Source organism: Myotis nattereri (assembly GCF_964212035.1).
Source record: "Myotis nattereri genome assembly, chromosome: 15".
NCBI lineage: Eukaryota > Metazoa > Chordata > Mammalia > Chiroptera > Vespertilionidae > Myotis > Myotis nattereri.
In genome coordinates, this window is record NC_138090.1 from 19,086,712 (window position 1) to 19,105,445 (window position 18,734).

Consider the following 18,734-nt stretch of genomic DNA (forward strand, 5'->3'; position numbering starts at 1 on the left):
GAACTATCAGGTGTGTAACAGGAGGTATGAGTATCTTACCCATATCCCCATGCCCACAACACAGAGTAGAACTTTTATTTGGGTTTCCAGGTGATTTCTCCTGCCCTTTCATTAGGCTGGTCCTGAACAGGATGAGTTCATAGTTTATCATCCTTTATTTATTTTATTATTTTAAAAAATATATTTTTATTGATTTCAGAGAGGAAGGGAGAGGGAGAGAGAGAAATACCAATGATGAGAGAGAATCATTGATTGGCTGCCTCCTGCACGCCCCCTACTAGGGATTGAGCCTGCAACCCTGGGCATGTGCCCTTGACTGGAATCGAGCCCAGGACCCTTTGGTCTGCAGGCTGATGCTCTATCTACTGAGCCAAACCAGCTAGGGCTTGTTTATCGTCCTTTAAATTGCACTGATCCTGCCTCCAAAGAAAGGAGGCCTGGACCAGTTTCCATGAGAATGATGTTGTCTTCCTCCTCCTGAAAGTGAGCTTTACATTACGTGGAAAAGAGCCTGAAATTGTTCACTGAGGCGCAACTGGAATCCTTGAGTGTCTTTTTCATGTGGAAACAGTACTCAGAAAAGTTTGTACCTTTCCTGAAAATTTGGGGATTGCAGGAGTTGACCTAAACCAGTGATGGCTAACCTTTTGAGCTCGGCGTATCAGCATTTTGAAAAACCCTAACTTAACTCTGGTGCCGTGTCACATATAGAAATTTTTTTTATCTTTGCAACCATAGTAAAACAAAGACTTATATTTTTGATATTTATTTTATATATTTACATGCCATTTAACAAAGAAAAATCAACCAAAAAAATGAGTTCGCGTGTCATAGGTTCGCCATCACTGACCTAAAGACTTGAGGTTTTACCCTAGTTTGTTTGACTCAGTGGATAAAATGTCTGCCCTTGGAGTGAAGGGTCCCAGGTTTAATACCGGTCAAGGGCTGGTACTTTATACCTTGATTGCAGGCTCAATCCCCAGCCCTGGTTGGGGTGTGTATGGGAGGCAACCAATCGATGTGTCTTTCTCTGTCTCTTCCTCTCCCTTCCACTGTCTCTAAAAATCAATGGAAAAATATCCTTGGGTGAGGAATAACAAAAAAGTAAAGTAAAAAAAGGCTTGAGGTTTCTAAATATTGTTGGTGCAATTAGCCGAGGGAATAAGATGGGTCTCCAGCTGAGCTGTGTGTTGTGTGGCTCAGTGTGTCCCTTACCGAGGGTCCCATTCTGCAATCAAAGCCTGGCACCACTCATCCCACCATTTCCCAATGTAAGATATGTCCATCTGATCCAGATCCTGTAATTGGTGTTTTTTGTGGTCAGGATGAGGCTGAGAATAGTCCTTCAACTGTAGTGTTCCTGTGGCAGTCTGTTCTTCGTGATTCTGGCATTTTTCTTGGTTTTGGAGCCAGAAAGGATTGTGAGCATTGGAGAGGCCCCCTCCTGGAGTCAGCAGTATTGGCAGGTAATTTATAAGTGTCCACGTAGAGGGAGAGTTCTCTCCTCCCTGCCCAGCCTGCATGGGCTGCACCATCATGACAATTGGTCCTTGGCTCACAGAAGGGACAGAGGACACATGGGATGGGAGTAGTGCAGGTAGAGATGTTTGGTTATTGCTGAAAACATTGGAGGAAGGAAAATGAGACCCGCATGAGAGCAAGGGCAGGTTGATTTGGTGCTGCTGAAGTATCAGATCTCGTGTCCCATTTGGGTCCTCTACCAAGGAATTCACAGGCTTACTTCTGCTCTGCCCTGGGTGAGGAGATCTTTGGTTCTGAAACCACATGTATGGAAGGAGAAGGGGAGACATGGACATAAGTTAAGCAATTCTGGCACCGCTTCTCAAACTGTATAAAGCAAAGGCAATATTAACATAGGCCCTAATATCAGGATGAATATATATGTGTGTGTATATATATATATATATATATACTAGAGGCCCAGTGCACAAAAATTTGCACTCGGGGGTAGGGGGTCCCTCAGCCAGGCCTGTGCCCTTTCGCAGTCTCGGACCCCTCGGGGGTGACCACTTGCTGGCTTAGGCCTGCTCCCCAGGGGATTGGGCCTAAGATGGCAATCAGACATCCCTCTGGCAGCCCAGCAGCCCTCGGGGGATGTCCACTTGCCAGTGGGGAGCAGACCTAAGCTGCAGTCAGACATCCTTAGCGCTGCTGAGGAGGCAGGAGAGGCTCTCACCACCACTGCTGTACTGGCAGCCGTCAGCCTGGCTTGTGGCTGAGCAGAGCTCCCCCCTGTGAGAGCACACTGACCACCAGAGGGCAGCTCCTACGTTGATCATCTGCCCCCTGGTGGTGAGTGTGTGTCACAGTGAACAGTCATTCCCAGTCTTTCTGCTGTTAGGGTCAGTTTGCATATTACCCTTTTACTGTATAGGATTGAGGCCTGGTGAACGGGAGGGGGCCGGCTGGTTTGCCCTGAAGGGTGTCCAGGATCAGGGTGGGGGTCCCGCTTGGGTGCCTGGCCAGCCTGGATGACGGGCTGATGGCTGTTTGCAGCTGGTCACACCCCCTTCAGGGTGCGGGTCCCCACTGGGGTGCCTGGCAAGTCTGGGTGAGGGGTTGAGGGCCGTTTTCAGGCTGGCGGGTGACTAAAGCTCCCAGCCTTTTTTTTTTCTTCTTCTGGGATTTATTTACTTTCTATAGCTGTCACTGGAGCTGAGAGCCAGCTCCAGCTCTGAGGCCATTGCTGGCTGAAAGCAGGTATCTGGGTTTGTTTAGATTCTATAATTGAAACTCTGTTGCCATCACTGGCGTGCTAAACTCTGAGCCCGCTGCCCACTGAAAGCAGGTATCTGGAGCTTGTTTAGCTTCTACAATTGCAACATTGTTGCATCCGGAGCTCAGAGCTGGGCCGTGCATGCGGGGAACCTTGGCTTCCTCCATCACTGGAGCAAGCAAGCCTCATGTTTGCTTCAGCTGCCTGGCTGCTGGCCGCCATCTTGGCTGACAGTTAATTTGCATATCTTGCTGATTAGCCAATGGGAAGGGTAGCGAAGTTACGATTAATTACCATGTTTCTCTATTATTAGATAGGATATATATTCACACACACACACACATACGTGAAATGTGTTCAGTATGTGTATGTGTGTATGCATATGCATGTGTATATACACAAACACACATAAATTAAGGTCATAGCACACTCAGCAACAGATGATTTGAAACTGGCTAAAAAGGTATATGCTCTAGAATCCTCCCTTTAATTACAACATTTTCCCACATTTTTGCTGATCTTATTTTTAAAAATTATTTGAAACATATTTTTATTGGTTTCAGACAGGAAGGAAGAGGGAGAGAAACACTAATGATAAGAGAGAATCATTGATCAGCTGCCTCTTGCACACCCCACACTGGAGATTGAGCCTGCATCCCGGGCATGTGCCCTGACTGGGAATTGAACTGTGACCTTCTGATTTTTGGTTGATGCTCAACCACTGAGCCATGTCAGCCAGATTGCTGGTGATTTTAAATGGACACACCACTGACAATATGATGCAAAAATGCTTCCTTTTGTAGGAATCTGACTTACAGTGCCAGGTCTTTCCATCCATTATCTTTGTCCCTTGATGACTGATAACTCAAGATAAGGCAACCCTTTTCCAGCAGTCTTTGAGGGGCAATATCATAGGAGGTATTTAGTGCCACAGACATAGAACTTACTTGAATTCTTGATTCCTGAATGCCTGTTTGTTCAGCCAACATTTTCCCGGTTGCAGTATTAGGTAATTGGTTTCTGTCAAAGCCTTGAACTAGGATGTTTGATTGAGAACTTGTGATGGATGTCTGACCTTTTCTGGCAGCTTCTAGGACAGTTTTCACATTTGATCTGGAAACTCAAGTTTGAGAAGACCATGTTGACTATACTTACTCTCTCTGAATCCCCCTGAGGTGACACCAGGCTTAGAGGAGCAGGGCCAAAAGACCCATAGATTTGCTTGCTGAGAACTTGCCTGTCCCAGCCAACTGCCGGACCATGCTTATATTTCTGACTCTAGGGTTCCTAGAACAAGCTGTAACTAGGTCCTAAGATAAGGACATTTTGTGGAGAATTTGAACACAACATGCGGAATCGTTTTTGCTCTCAATGGGACCCACTGAAGAAATTCCTTTGGATCTCTGGATTCTTACCTTGAGTCCAAGGCTGATGCTGGTGCTGCTCCTGAGTGTGGTCTTTTCCTGAGGACGGTTCAATTCCCAATGTTCTCAGTTTTGCTCTGTGGTTTTTAAACCAAGTCTAAGTAGGAAAAGACATGAAATTCATGTAACCCAATCCATGTCACTGCAAATATCAATGCAGTTAAAATGATTTGATCAACTGCCATTGGGATAATAACCATAAGAAGAAGGTGATGTATTATCCTAGGAATGATGTAACTATTAGCATACAATTCAGGCAGCACACAATCTCAACTCAAATTAACATTTCCTTTATGGTCATCCTCATAGTATCCAAAGTAGATCTCCCTGATTTAAAAGACACTGTTAGTTCTCTCAAAGGAGATCAGTATTTCTCTCCCCAGATCTCTTGCTCTTATAGCAGGTCTTCAATGTTTAAATGTCTTCTTGGCCCCCATCATCTCTTCATAAGAAATACTCAATACATATGGATGTGATCTTAGAAAATAATTTAACTGGGGAATAGAATTAGCTATAGTTAAGAGCTGGACTAACACATGTCCACATTTCCTCTTACTTATTTTATCCCATACTCAGCAATAGGTAAGGAGACTCCTAGAGACTCTGTTCACCTCACTGTGAAACTACTGTCACTAACATAAAAAGTGATCTCTTGCCCAGCTGGTATGGCTCCATGGTTGAGCATCAACCCATGAACCAAGAAGTCGCTCATCAGGGCACATGCCCAGGTTGCAGGCTCAATCCCCAATAGGGGAAGTGCAGGGGACAGATAATGGATGATGTCTCTATCAACCCTTCCCCTTTTCTCTCTTTCTAAAATCAATAAAAACATTCTTTTAAAAAGGTGAACTCTTTGCTCAGTTCTTTTTTTAAAAATAAATCTTTATTGTTCAGATTATTACAATTGTTCCTCTTTCCCCCCCCCCCATAGCTCCCCTCCACCCAGTTCTCACCCCACCCTCTGCCCTTACCCCCTCCCCCCACTGTCCTCATCCATAGGTGTACGATTTTTGCCCAGTCTCTTCCCACATCCCCCACATGCCTTTCCCGCCGAGAATTGTCAGTCCACTCCCTTTCTATGCCCCTGATTCTATTATATTCACCAGTTTACTCTGTTCATCAGATTTTTTATTCACTTGATTTTTAGATTCACTTGTTGATAAATATGTATTTACTGTTCATAATTTTTATCTTTACCTTTTTCTTCCTCTTCTTAAAGAATATCTTTCAGCATTTCATATAATACTGGTTTGGTGGTGATGAACTCCTTTAGCTTTTTCTTATCAGTGAAGCTCTTTATCTGACCTTCAATTCTGAATGATAGCTTTGCTGGATAAAGCAATCTTGGTTGTAGGTTCCTGCTATTCATCACTTTGAATATTTCTTGTCACTCCCTTCTGGCCTGCATAGTTTCTGTTGAGAAATCAGCTGACAATTGTATGGGAACTCCCTTGTAGGTAACTGACTTTTTTTCTCTTGCTGCTTTTAAGATTTTCTCTTTGTCTTTTGCTCTTGGCATTTTTATTATGATATGTCTTGGTGTGGTCCTCTTTGGATTCCTTTTGTTTGGGGTTCTCTGCGCTTCCTGGACTTAAAAGTCTATTTCTTTCACCAGGTAGGGGAAGTTTTCTGTCATTATTTCTTTAAATAGGTTTTCAATATCTTGCTCTCTGTCTTTTTCTGGCACCTCTGTAATTCAATATTGGGACACTTGAAGTTGTCCCAGAAGCTCCTTACACTGTCTTCATATTTTTGGATTCTTTTTTCATTTTGCTTTTCCGGTTGGGTGTTTTTTACTTCTTCATATTTCAAATCTTTGACTTGATTCTTGGGATCCTCTTGTCTGCTGTTGAATCTCTGTATATTATTCTTTATTTCAGTCAGTGTATGCTTAATTTCTAGTTGGTCCTTTTTCATATCCTCGAGGGTCTCACTAAATTTATCGGTGGTTTCTAGAAAATTCTTGAAAAACCTTATAACCGTGGTTATATCCAGTAGTTTGCTTTCCTCCATTTCTGTCATGTGTGATCTGTTTCTTTGTCTCCGCATTTTTTATGCGTCCCTGTGTTGATAGAGTGGCTTTCTGTGCTAGGTGTCCTATAGGACCCAGTGGCTCAGCCTCCTCAATTACCTGAGGCGGACACTCTTGGTGCACCCCTTTGTGGGCTGTATGCACAGTCTTGTTGTAGTTAAGCCTTGATTGTTGTAGGTATCACTGGGAGGAATTGACCTCCAGGCCAATTGACTGTGAGAATCAGCTGTGTCTATAGTGGGAGAACTTCTGTGCTGGAGACACCCTTCTGGGGCAAGACTTGCTTCAGTGGGGCTTTGGTGCTCACTGAGTCTACCCCCTGAGTGTGTCCCTTATGGACCTAGGAGTTGTAATCTGGATGGTCCCAATCTGACCACTGGGTACTCAGGCTCTTGGATCTCTAAGGAGGTGCTAATTTAGCCTCTGCCTGAGGCTACCCAGCAGGAGCTACGGAGAGATCTGCAGGTTCCTCTTCCTTGTTTGAGTTTTGGAGGTGCCCAGATGAGGCCCAGCTGTGAAGCAATGCAAGCTGCTGTGGGGCCTTGGGCCTTCTTTTGGATGTTCTGAGTCTTTCTGACCCAGCTGCAGTTTGTTAGGTAATTTTAGACCTCAAAGAGCCAGCCCATTCATATGCAAACGCCTCTGCGCACAGCTTGGGTGGGGCGGCGTCTCAGGGAATCAACAGGGCGGAGCAAACAGCTATGGCTGATCCTCAGTCCTGCCCTAAGAGGTCCCTCATCTCAGTGTCCTGGTAATCGCTGCAAGCATCTCTGAGAGAAAGCCGCCCTCGAGTTCCACCTGCTGCCAGACAGTCTAGTTTCTCCCCATATGAGTCTGGGTCCCCAGAGACTCGCCTGGAACAGGAGTCAGGGCTGTTGGGAGCTTGTGCCTCCCTCCCGATTGCAAAAGACACCGGCGTCCTCCGTTGCCAGCCCCTTTCCGCACGCGCTCAAGCCTCCATACATCTGCACTTTACTTCAGCACCTCCTCTGAGCCTCAATGTGCTTTTCTCTTTCCTTCTAGTTGTAGAATTTTCACTCAGCCAGCCTTCCTGTGGTTCTGGATGATGTCAGTTTTGTCTTTTAGTTGTATTTTTGAAGTGGTTGTGCGAGGCAGCAATTTCAGGTGTTTACCTATGCCGCCATCTTGGTTTTCTCCCCTTTACTCATTTCTTCATTACTGGAGTCAGAGTGCTGAATGTTTTACTTTTATAATTAGACTAGAGGCCCGGTGCATGGATTTGTGCACCAGGTGGGGGGGGGGGCGTCCCTCAACCTGGCCTGTGGGAATCAGGCTGAAACTGACATCCTTTGAGAGGTCCTGGATTGCGAGAGGGTGCAGACCAGGCCTAGGGACCCCAGTGGTGCACGATCGATCGGGTCCGGGGAGGGACTGTGCAAGGGCTCAGGGTATGTCCGGCTCATCTCACCCAGTCCCGATTGGCCGCACCCCAGCAACAAGCTAATCTACCAGTCAGAGGGTCTGCCCCCTGGTGGTCAGTGCACATCATAATGACTGGTCGAACAGTTGAATGGTTGGACACTTAGCATATTAGGCTTTTATATATATAGATAATTTGTGATAAAAGTTAGACTATTAATGACAACCAGTAGCCAAGGAACCACTCTTAAACCCAGGCGTTATGCTAAAAGGTTATATCTGTTCTCTAAATTAATTACTAAAAACATTTTTAAATATGTTTTAAGCACAGGTGGCACCTGGAAACTAATGAATAAATCAGTGAACACTATGGCAGAGCCAACCTCATCCTACCTTGTTTTCTGGACTTGCCATCTTCCACATCAGCTCAAATAGGCCCAATATCTCTCATTCAGCTATGATCACCAGATATTGCCATAGGATGAGATTTGAGTAAACTGTCCCACACCCAGAACAAGTGCATGAAGAGTAAAATTTCTTTTTCCCAGAATCTCATCAGATTGAGAACCTTATGACTAAATCTGAACTCATTATTTTCCTTAGAGGTTGTCAATCTGTAGGTTGTGACCCCTTTGGTGGTCAAATGACCCTTTCATAGGGGTCGCCTAAGACCATCCTGCGTATCAGATATTTACATTACGATTCATAACAGTAGCAACATTACAGTTATGAAGTAGCAACGAAAATAATTTTATGGTTAGGTCACAATATGAGGAACTGTATTTAAAGGGCCAGAAGGTTGAGAACCACTGCTCCAAAAGCATATTTCAATCGTCTTCATTGTTTTAAATACTGTTTCATCTGGCATAATTGTATTATTTACAGCTATCTTCTTGCTGACTGAAGAAATCCAACTTATTTTCAGTTTTACATCAGTAGTTCTATTCAAAATAACACAATATGGGATTTTACTTAATATACTCCTGTTTATGAATCACATTTAAGATACTAATTTAGCCCTAACTGGTTTGGCTCAGTGGATAGAGCATCAGCCTGCATACTAAAAGGTCCTGGGTTCAATTCCAGTCAAGGGCACATGCCCGGATTGTGGGCTCCACCCCCAATGGGGGGAATGCAGGAGGCAGCCAATCAATGATTCTCATCATTGATGTTTCTCTCTCCCTCTCACTTCCTCTCTGAAATCAATAACAATATATTTTTAAAAACATAAAAAAATATATTGCTGAAACCGGTTTGGCTCAGTGGATAGAGCGTCGGCCTGCGGACTGAAAGGTCCCAGGTTCGATTCCGGTCAAGGGCATGTACCTGGGTTGCGGGCACATCCCCGGTGGGAGATGTGCAGGAGGCAGCTGATCGATGTTTCTCTCTCATCGATGTTTCTAACTCTCTACCTCTCTCCCTTCCTCTCTGTAAAAAAATCAATATGCTGAAACCGGTTTGGCTCGGTGGATAGAGCGTCGGCCTGCGGACTGAAAGGTCCCAGGTTCGATTCCGGTCAAGGGCATGTACCTGGGTTGCGGGCACATCCCCAGTAGGAGATACGCAGGAGGCAGCTGATCGATGTTTCTCTCTCATTGATGTTTCTAACTATCTCTCTCCCTTCCTCTCTGTAAAAAATCAATAAAATATATTTTAAAAAAATATATAAAATATATATATATATATATATATATATATATATATATATATTAATTTAAAAAAAGAAAAACCTGGTTTGTAAATTGGGAGTTAAATAAGTTCTTGCCCCAGTTTCCTAATTATGTAATAACTAGTAGCCCAGTGCAGAAAATTCATGCACATTAAAAGGGAATTAATTGCCCTAACCGGTTTTGCTCAGTGGATAGAGCATCAGCCTGTGGACTCAAGGGTCCCGGGTTCGATTCTGGTCAAGGGCATGTACCTTGGTTGTGGGCACATCCCCGGTGGGGAGTGTGCAGGAGGCAGCTGATCGATGTTTCCATCTTATTGATGTTTCTAACTCTATCTGTCTCCCTTCCTCTCTGTAAAAACTCAATAAAATATATTTTTTTAAAAAGGAAATTAATTAGCAGAGATATTTTAACATTGCTATTTGCCCTTTCTCTATAATAGAAATGTGAGAGATGAAAGGAAATTAGTAAAATATTGAAAATTATATATAAATTTATTAATAAGTAAACAGTAACAAAAGGATATAACAACAAGAGAGGCAAAAACATGATATAAAAACAACAGTGATGCAAACAATGACTGATAAAGTGATTAAACTTATTCTAATGTCTCCCTGTATACCACATTAAGAGTGAAAACACTGGTTCCTGCCTCAAACTCCGCCCTTACAGGAAACAGCTTGGGGAGTGGGTGCAGCCGTTGCCAAGACAACCCCTGTAGGACTGACTTCCTTCCGCTTGGTTGCTGTTCATCTGTATGTGAGGAACACCACCCATGGTTTTTATATAAGTAGATAATAATTATTCTGCAGTATATATTCTAATATTTAATATCATATCGCTATCATAGTGATCTAATTTATTATATTTGCTAAAATTGATTTTAAGTCTCTCCTATGAGAACCTACGTTAATATATTCTTCCGTCAATGAATTGTTTCCCCCATTGGTAAAAGATATAAACAGAGTTCTTGTGCCTTTTATTTTGTTTTAAAAGTTATATAACAGGAAAAACCTTCTGGGAAGCATACCAGACATAAGAGATTTGCCTGACAGTGCTGAGCCCACCTTTTTTCTTCACCTTGACTCTGATAGATAATGAATTAGGAAGCTAGTGCTTACCAGAATCTTTTTTTCCGGAATGCCAATCTCCTTGGCCAACTGTTCCTTAGTAGCTCTATTAAGGTAGGGGTTTTGTTTAAACTGTTTCAGAAGGATATCCTTTTGACTCTGGTTGAAAATAGCATTGCCTTGCCAGGTTCTTTTCTGTAGTTTGCCTGATGAAGAGAAAATGGGGAGAGAAATATGAAGGATGTACTTATGTATTAAAAACTGTGTGAGCATATGTCTTATGTTTATTTCAGGTTGAAAGCTTGTAGGTCCAGTGATTACAGTGGAACCCCTGTTCTGGAACTTACTTCATTCTGGAAGGCTATTTGAGAAGCAATTTGTTCGAAAACCAAATCATTCTTTCTCATTAGAAATCATGTAAGTTGAATTAATCCATTCTAGATCCCTAAATGATTCCCTATTTAACCTTTCTTATATAAAGTATGTCTAATATCCTGTTTAACCTATAAACCAGGGGTCCTCAAACTACGGCCCACGGGCCACATGCAAATACAAATATTGTATTTGTTCCCGTTTTGTTTTTTTACTTCAAAATAAGATATGTGCAGTGTGTATAGGAATTTGTTCATAGTTTTTTTTTTAAACTATAGTCTGGCCCTCCAACGGTCTAAAGGACAGTGAACTGGCCCCCTGTTTAAAAAGTTTGAGGACCCTGCTATAAACAAATACTTCTTTTCTTAAATTTATTAAACCATCCCTACTAGTCTTAAATCACTTTCAGCACTCGTTCCAGGGGTGCAGCATCTTCCCTTTTTCACGTATCATTGCCTCAGAAATGCTGTCAACTGCTTTTTGTTTATCCAAAACAACAGTTTTTCTACTTCCTCAATTGTCTGTCATCTTTGTTTTGTGAGCACTTTCACAACCTTAGTAGCATCAATGGCACTTGATGGCCTCTTCATGTTTTAAAATTGTGCTAAGGATCCATTTCACTAGCAACAATAGCAAAACAAAACAAAAAAACACCCAGGAAGATATACAGCACAATTTCCTGAGATTTAAACAACTGGAGTGTTAGGGGTAAACAGACCTGCATTCTCTCCTTTGTTTGGACCTAGGAGATGCTTTTTGTAATGCTGATATGTCAACAGGAAAGGGTTGTCAGATTCAGAATTGAAGTTTTGTTAGAAAGTGGAGACATTTTTTCGTGAACAACTTCGTAGAGAACTGAATTTTCAATAACTGAATTGTTCGAGATGGGAGACTACTTTCAAGAGCTAAGGTTTGACAGTATTCTCTATTTTTTCTTTAGGAATAGAGTTATAGTCATGCTAAATTGAAGACATATAGTTTGGCTATATATATGTATATATATACAGTAGTAAAAAAAAAAAGACAGCCTATGGTCTGAGTTACCAAAGGAAGAAGTTACTGAAAATCCACACAATTACATGCAAAGAGAATAGCAAGCAATAGGAGCCAGAAAAACTAATGGAAATAAATAACACAAGTAACACATGAAAAAACTTAATAGAATTAATAAAATACACAAAAACTGTTACTTTGAGATAAAAATAAATTTTAGGGAAATTACATATAAAATATTTAGGGATTCCATATATATTTTTCTTCATTTAAAGTGCCAACTTTACCCTAGCCGTTTGGCTCAGTGGATAGAATGTCGGCCTGTGGCCTGAACGATTCTGGTCAAGGGCCCATGCCTGGGTTGCAGGCTCAATCCCCAGTAGAGGGTGTGCAGGAGGTGCCGATCAATGATTCTTTCTCATTGATGTTTCTATCTCTCCCTCTTCCTTCCTCTCTGAAATCAATAGAAATATATTTAAAATACAAAAATACATAAAGTGCCAACTTTGCCCTGGCCAGTGTTGCTAACTGGTTAGAGCATTGGTCCACACACTGAAGGGTCTCAGGCTCAATTCCCGGTCAAGAGCACGTATCTGGGCTGCAGGTTTGATCCCCAGCCTCCATGGGGGCATGTTCGGGAGGCAACCAGTCGATGTGTCTCTCTCACATTGATGTCTCTTTCCCTCCCTCCCTCTCTCCCATACTCTCTGAAGAGCAATGGAAAAAATATCCTCTGGTGAGGATTAACAAAAAATAAAGTGCCAACTTTAAAACTTTTGACAATCCACAGATGGGACTCATGACTGTCTCTTGCTATGTATGTTGCCCAGAAGGTTTTTCCTGTTGTATAACATCTTAAAGGGACAACAAATGGGCCCAGGTTGCCTGTCACTACTTGAGCCAATTAAGCAGAGACAGGATTGAATCACATATGAGTGCTTATTCCAATAATGCCAGCAGTATGGGAGAGTAGCAGGTCGTTCATGAAAATCTGCTTTACCTCCCTCCCCCCATAAGCTAGCTGCTTATATTGGGTAAAAAGACAAAGATTACATAGGAAAGTAGGCAAAGGGAATAAGAATGGGATGCAAAAGGAATAAAAATGGGTATTCGGGCATGGGGAAGTAGGCAAAAGGAATAAGAATGGGTAAAATGATACAAATTAGAGGCAATTCGGGCGGGGGTGGGGTGTATTGTTTTGGCAACGAGGTTGTTAATCTTTCCATGATGATAGGCATTTCTTGAAAAAGGAGAATGGACCGCATTCCCAGGTCAACTCCCATGTCCCAGGGAGTACAACTCTCAGCCAGGTTAGACTGTGATTTCTCATCCAGCCAGGTCAGAGGTTGAGCATTGACTTATAAACCAGGAGATCATGGTTCGATTCCCTGTCAGGGCACAAGCCTGTGTTTCGGCTCGATCCCCAGCAGAGGCCATGCAAGAGGCAGCCCATCAATGATTCTTTCTCATCATTGAAGTTTCTAGCTCTCTCCCTCTCTGTTCCTTCCTGAAATCTATAAAAAGATGTTAAAAGAAAAATGTGCTTTCTCTAACCAGCACAGATCAATCATGGTTAACAGAGCATGATTCATATTTCTGCCCCTAACATAATGTATCAACATAAAACACCCCAGACTCCAACAATCTATTTCTCTAATTGTGACTGAGTTTAACCTTAATAATCTCTGGAAAGAACACAAAGCATGTGGCATTATCAAAGAAGAGAGCAAGAAGCAGATGGCAACTTACCACCTGCAGTGCTGGTCACACCCATCTTGGGAAGAAGCACCTGGATTCCACAGAGAGGAGAGGGGAACTGAGCAGCTCTCCAAGATCCAGGGTTTATAAATACCCAGCGTGACCCTCCCTTTTCTTAAATGCCCTCCTACTTAATCCCTTAATTAACTATGTAACACATTTAGAAAGAAATTTGAAGCAATCAGGTTAAGAGGCAGTACAGATTCTACCAGGCAATTTTACATCTATCAAATTTTCCCAAGATATGATTTAGAATTTACATGACTTAGAATCTATGCTCTCTAGTTATACATGTATACATATATAAACATTTTTTCTCTATAATGTTTTAGAACTCTTGATTCTTAATTACCTTTTGCTTGACAATATTATTTATAGTATATAGATATCCTGACTTCTCTTTGTATTTTTTCTGTTTTCTCAGCTCTTACTGACACATTTCTTTCCATCGTTGAGGGGATGGCTTACATGTCTTCTTGGCTCGTCTATACTGCACAGTTATTAAGAAAACTCACTAGCCAAGACCGGTTTGGCTCAGTGGATAGAGCGTCGGCCTGCAGACTGAAAGGTCCCAGGTTCGATTCTGGTCAAGGGCATGTACCTGGGTTGCGGGCATATCCCCAGTAGGAGATGTGCAGGAGGCAGCTGATCAATGTTTCTCTTTCATTGATGTTTCTAACTATCTCTCTCCCTTCCTCTCTGTAAAAAATCAATAAAATATATTAAAAAAAAAAAAGAAAAAAAGAGCCAAAACCGGTTTGGCTCAGTGGATAGAGCGTCGGCCTGCGGACTGAAAGGTCCCAGGTTCGGTGCTGCTGCAAAGGCATTTTGTGGGTTGGTTGGATTATAGAAACAGTTGGATTTGATTCTCAATAATCTGGGCGATGCAATCATTGATAGTCTTAGGAGCAAAGCTTCTTCGTTCCCCAGGGAAAAGAAATCACACCCTTTACAGCAGATTTCTTTCCTGCCAGAGTGTCAGCCTGCCCTTCCACTGGCCCGCCCGAGAAATCTCATTCTCCCCTATCCAGGCCCCACAAGTGTATAAGCCAATTCCTTAAATAAACTAGAAGCATATCATTAGCATATTAAGCTTTGATAGGTTGAACGGCCGACAGGACAACTGGACACTTAGCAGATTAGGCTTTTATTATATAGGATGTCTTGATGTGTGTGTGTGTGCACATATATATGTGTATGTGTGTGTGCATGCATATGTGTGTGTGTGTGTATCTATGTGCCCACACACGTGTATAATTTCACTATACAACTTGCATTCAGAACAGTCCTGATTCTGTTTCTGATTGAACATTAAATGATATAGATATTGGTATTGGAGTTGGTTCTATAAGAAGAGAGGGAGCCCTAGCTGGTTTGGCTTGGTGGATAGAGTGCCAGCCTGTGGACTGAAGGGTCCCAATTTCTATTCTGGTCAAGGGCACTTGCCCAGGTTGCAGGCTCGATCCCCAGTGGGGAGCATGCAGGAAGCAGCCAATCAATGATTCTCTCTCATCATTGATGTTTCTATCTCTCTCTCCCTCTTCCTCCTTCTCTAAAATCAATAAAAATATATTTAAAAAAAAAAAGAAGAGAGAGAATTAAACCTGTGACCTCTTGGTGCATGGTTCGACACCCAACCACTGAACCACACTACTGGGCGCTGCTCCACTTTTGATTCTTAGACTTGATAAAGATCAAGATACCGCTGAATCTTGATATTCTAAAATCTCAGGCCTCTCTCTGTCTGGATGCTTCAGGAAGATATGTAAGTAGATTTTCCTATGAATCATATTTTATTTCTAATATTCAAATTAAGAAGTTCAAAATAGGGTAATAGAGACCATTATAAACTTTTGAACAATAATAGATACAGAGGCAGAGCGCCTCAAACAGATTGTCAAACTGCAGCGGGAAGGCCGGGGAGGGTTGGGGGACAGGAGGTAGGGGGGTAAGAGATCAACCAAAGGACTTGTATGCATGCATATAAGCATAACCAATGGACATAAGACACTGGTGGATAGGGGAGGCTAGGGGACTGTCTAGGGCGGGGGGGAAAAATGGACACATATGTAATACCCTTTGTATTACTTTAAGCAATAAAAAAATAAATAAAATAAGAAGTTCAAAATAAAATGTGAAATTCTCAAGAATATAAACTTTATGAAATACAATGGAAATGGGTACATATGAAATATAGCTCTTCTCATTTGGTCCTGGGATCCTTTTCAGAACTGTTTCATATGCATATGACCATGACACACCAGCAGCAATTCCCCAGGAATAAGCTGGTTAAGCTACCATGGCTGGACTGCTAAGGATCTGAGAGACAATGGGAGATCCTGGGGTAAATGTTACTGAGGCTAAAACCTAGAAGCTTGACATAAGTAGCCAGAACCTTCATAATGTTATTTGGATTTTAAGATATCCTTGACTACCAACTATTATGTTATATCACATATTCTTACCTCTAACCTTGCATCCAGCATAGCACACACTTCATTGTCCATTGCTGAGAAATAATCTAATGTAGCACATTTTTCATATTCCTTTGACTATAACACACTATACAATGTGTATGAATAAATATATATGCATTTATATTTATTTCTAGAATACTTTGGTAATGTATGAAACATTCAAACCTGTAAAGAATTTTTGTGCCCTGACCGGTGTGGCTCAGTGGACAGAGCGTTGGCCTGCGGACGGAAGGGTCCCAGGTTCGATTCTGGTCAAGGGCATGTACCTTGGTTGTGGGCACATTCCCAGTGGGGTTGTGCAGGAGGCAGCTGAGCGATGTTTCCCTCTCATCGATGTTTCTAACTCTCTATCCCTCTCCCTTCCTCTCTGTAAGAAACCAATAAAATATATTTTCAAAAAAAAAAAAAAAGAAAAAAGAAAAAGAAAAAAAAAAAAGAATTTTTGTGAGTTTATTTGAGCCAAACTGTCAACAATTGCCGGGAAGCAGAATCTCAAGGTATTGAGGCAGTGCTCCGGAGAATGGCGGTTTTTCACCTTGTTTTATACATTATAATCAAAAGAGGTGACGTAAGTGGGTTACATGAACTCCATTGATTAAGGAGGCAGGAGAAAGCAAAGTGAGGAAACATCTGGGATTGGATTAAAAATAAAATGATAGCTCTAGTTGGTTTGGCTCAGTGGATAGAGTATTGGCTTGTGGATTGAAGGGTCCCAGGTTTGATTCTGGTCAAGGGTACATGCCCAGATTGTGGGCTTAATCCCCAGTGGGGGGCATGCAGGAGGCAGTTGATCAATGATTCTCTTGCATCGTTGATGTTTCTATCTCTCTCTCCTCCCTTCCTCTCTAAAATCAATAAAAATATATTTTTTTAAAAAAGTAAAATGATAGACACATGCTTCTTGTACAAAAGTGGGTATAGAAGAGTTAATAGTCAATAATTAATAAGATAACAATAATAGTGAGGGAATTTTTGGTCCCTGCCCTGGCACAGTGGTTGTGCCCTGAGGGGCCTGGAAAAAGGGAAGTTACAAGTTACCCTGACATTCCAAAGATATGTTATCTTAGATGCAAAAAGACAATAGTCTCAGTAAAGATTGGGCCTAAACTGGCAGTCGGACATGCCTCTCAAAATCCGGGACCACTGACTCCTAACTGCTTGTCTGCCTGCCTGCCTGATTGCCCCTAACTCCTCTGCCTGTCTTCCTGATCACGCCTAACCACCTCTGCCTGCCTGATCACCCCTTACCCCTCTCGCTGCCTGCCTGTTGCCTGCCTGATTGCCCTTAACTGCTCCCCTGCTGGCCTGATCGTCCCTAATTGCCTCTGCCCCGGCTCTCCACCCGGGACCCAGGATTCCCTCCTCTGGCCAGCTGCAGGCACTCTGGACCTGGGCTGGCTTTGCCCAGGCCAGCCACAGCCTCAGGGGACCATGGGCGGGCGGCTTCGCCTGGGCCACAGCCACAGGTGCCGGGGACCACGGGGAGGGCAGCTTCTCCCAAGCCTGGCTTTGTCAGGAAGGATGTCCGGATGGTCATCCGGAAGACATCCAGTCTAATTAGCATATTACCCTTTTATTAGTATAGATGACCTGATAATGTTCTTATGTTATTTTGTCTAGGAAAAATTCTATTTGCCTTTCTGAAACCTGAAGTGTCCTAAATATTCTATCAGTTGGAAGGAATATAAAATAAATCATCTATTCAAATTATCAGGCCTCAATTCTAAAAACTCTCCTTTTTTCTAATTTTTTCTTAATTGTTCATGCATCTCCCAGTTCATGAAGGAGATACAAAAGTGTTATTAAGGAGACTGTTCCTATCTATTGAATCTCAGATTCCAAATTTTTTTTGAGGTTCAATGCAATTATTTAATTAATAGAAAAAAAGACTTTGTTTCTTAGAACCATGAAATCATGCTGAATAGTTTTCAATTTACTATGGAACTATATATTCATTTGCTACATGCCTTTCCTCCCAAATCCAATTCTAAGACATTTCTAAGTTTGGACTCAACATCATTTTAAACTTCATAAACTCTGAGAATAAAAACTGAAGTTACAAAGAATGACATAATTACAAATAAGATAAAAAAAAAGATGGGTGGACACAGTGCCCAGATTATTTGCTGGTAAGTAATTTGCCTGGACCCATATTGGGCTTGTCCTGGATATCAGGTTACTCAGGCACATGTGATATCAAGGGATATGTCGAGTAAATCAATACTCCATGATAGGTCCAAGGGTCAGGTCTTATTTTGGGTCCTGTCCTGGGTTCAGAGGGTCAGGTCCAGCTTAGGTGGGCACTCTGTTTAGGAAGCCTCTGGGCAGAGGCAGTTCTAGAGCACTACCTCGGATGAAAACACATCAACTAGCCCTGACTGGTTTGGCTCAGCGGATAGAGCGTCGGCCTGCGGACTGAAGGGTCCCAGGTTCGATTCAGTCAAGGGCACATGCCTGTGTTATGGTCTTGATCATCGCCAGTACGAGGTGTGCAGGAGGCAGCCAATCAATAATTCTCTCTCATCATTGATGTTTCTCCCTCTCCCTCTCCCTCTCTGAAATCAATACAAATATATATATTAAAAAAAAAGAGAAAATACATCAACTAATGGAGACCGCTATACTTGGGCTAACTGAGGACATATCTGCCAATCTCCAAAGTGTTTGTAAATCAATACGATCAAAGAAAAATTATAGTAATATGAGCAGGCAAAGTGTCACAATACAACTAAAACCTTACACTGTTTCTTTGGCCGTGGGAGGAGAGCACCTTCCCTGGCCTACTATTTTCCCCTCAAATAACTGTGTAATTTGTCTTCAG

At 42.3% G+C, this 18,734-nt stretch overlaps 1 protein-coding gene across 1 annotated transcript; it reads right to left on the minus strand.

Annotated features, from left to right (window-relative positions):
* Positions 1-1,211: 1,211 nt before the first annotated feature.
* On the minus strand, positions 1,212-13,452 carry DUXB (double homeobox B; the record flags this gene model as incomplete). The annotated part of the gene is made up of 5 exons (XM_081108309.1): positions 1,212-1,787; positions 3,685-3,827; positions 4,153-4,258; positions 10,365-10,519; positions 13,428-13,452. 5 exons carry the CDS (start codon positions 13,450-13,452, stop codon positions 1,212-1,214), a joined length of 1,005 nt encoding a protein of 334 aa, XP_080964435.1.
* Positions 13,453-18,734: the final 5,282 nt, after the last annotated feature.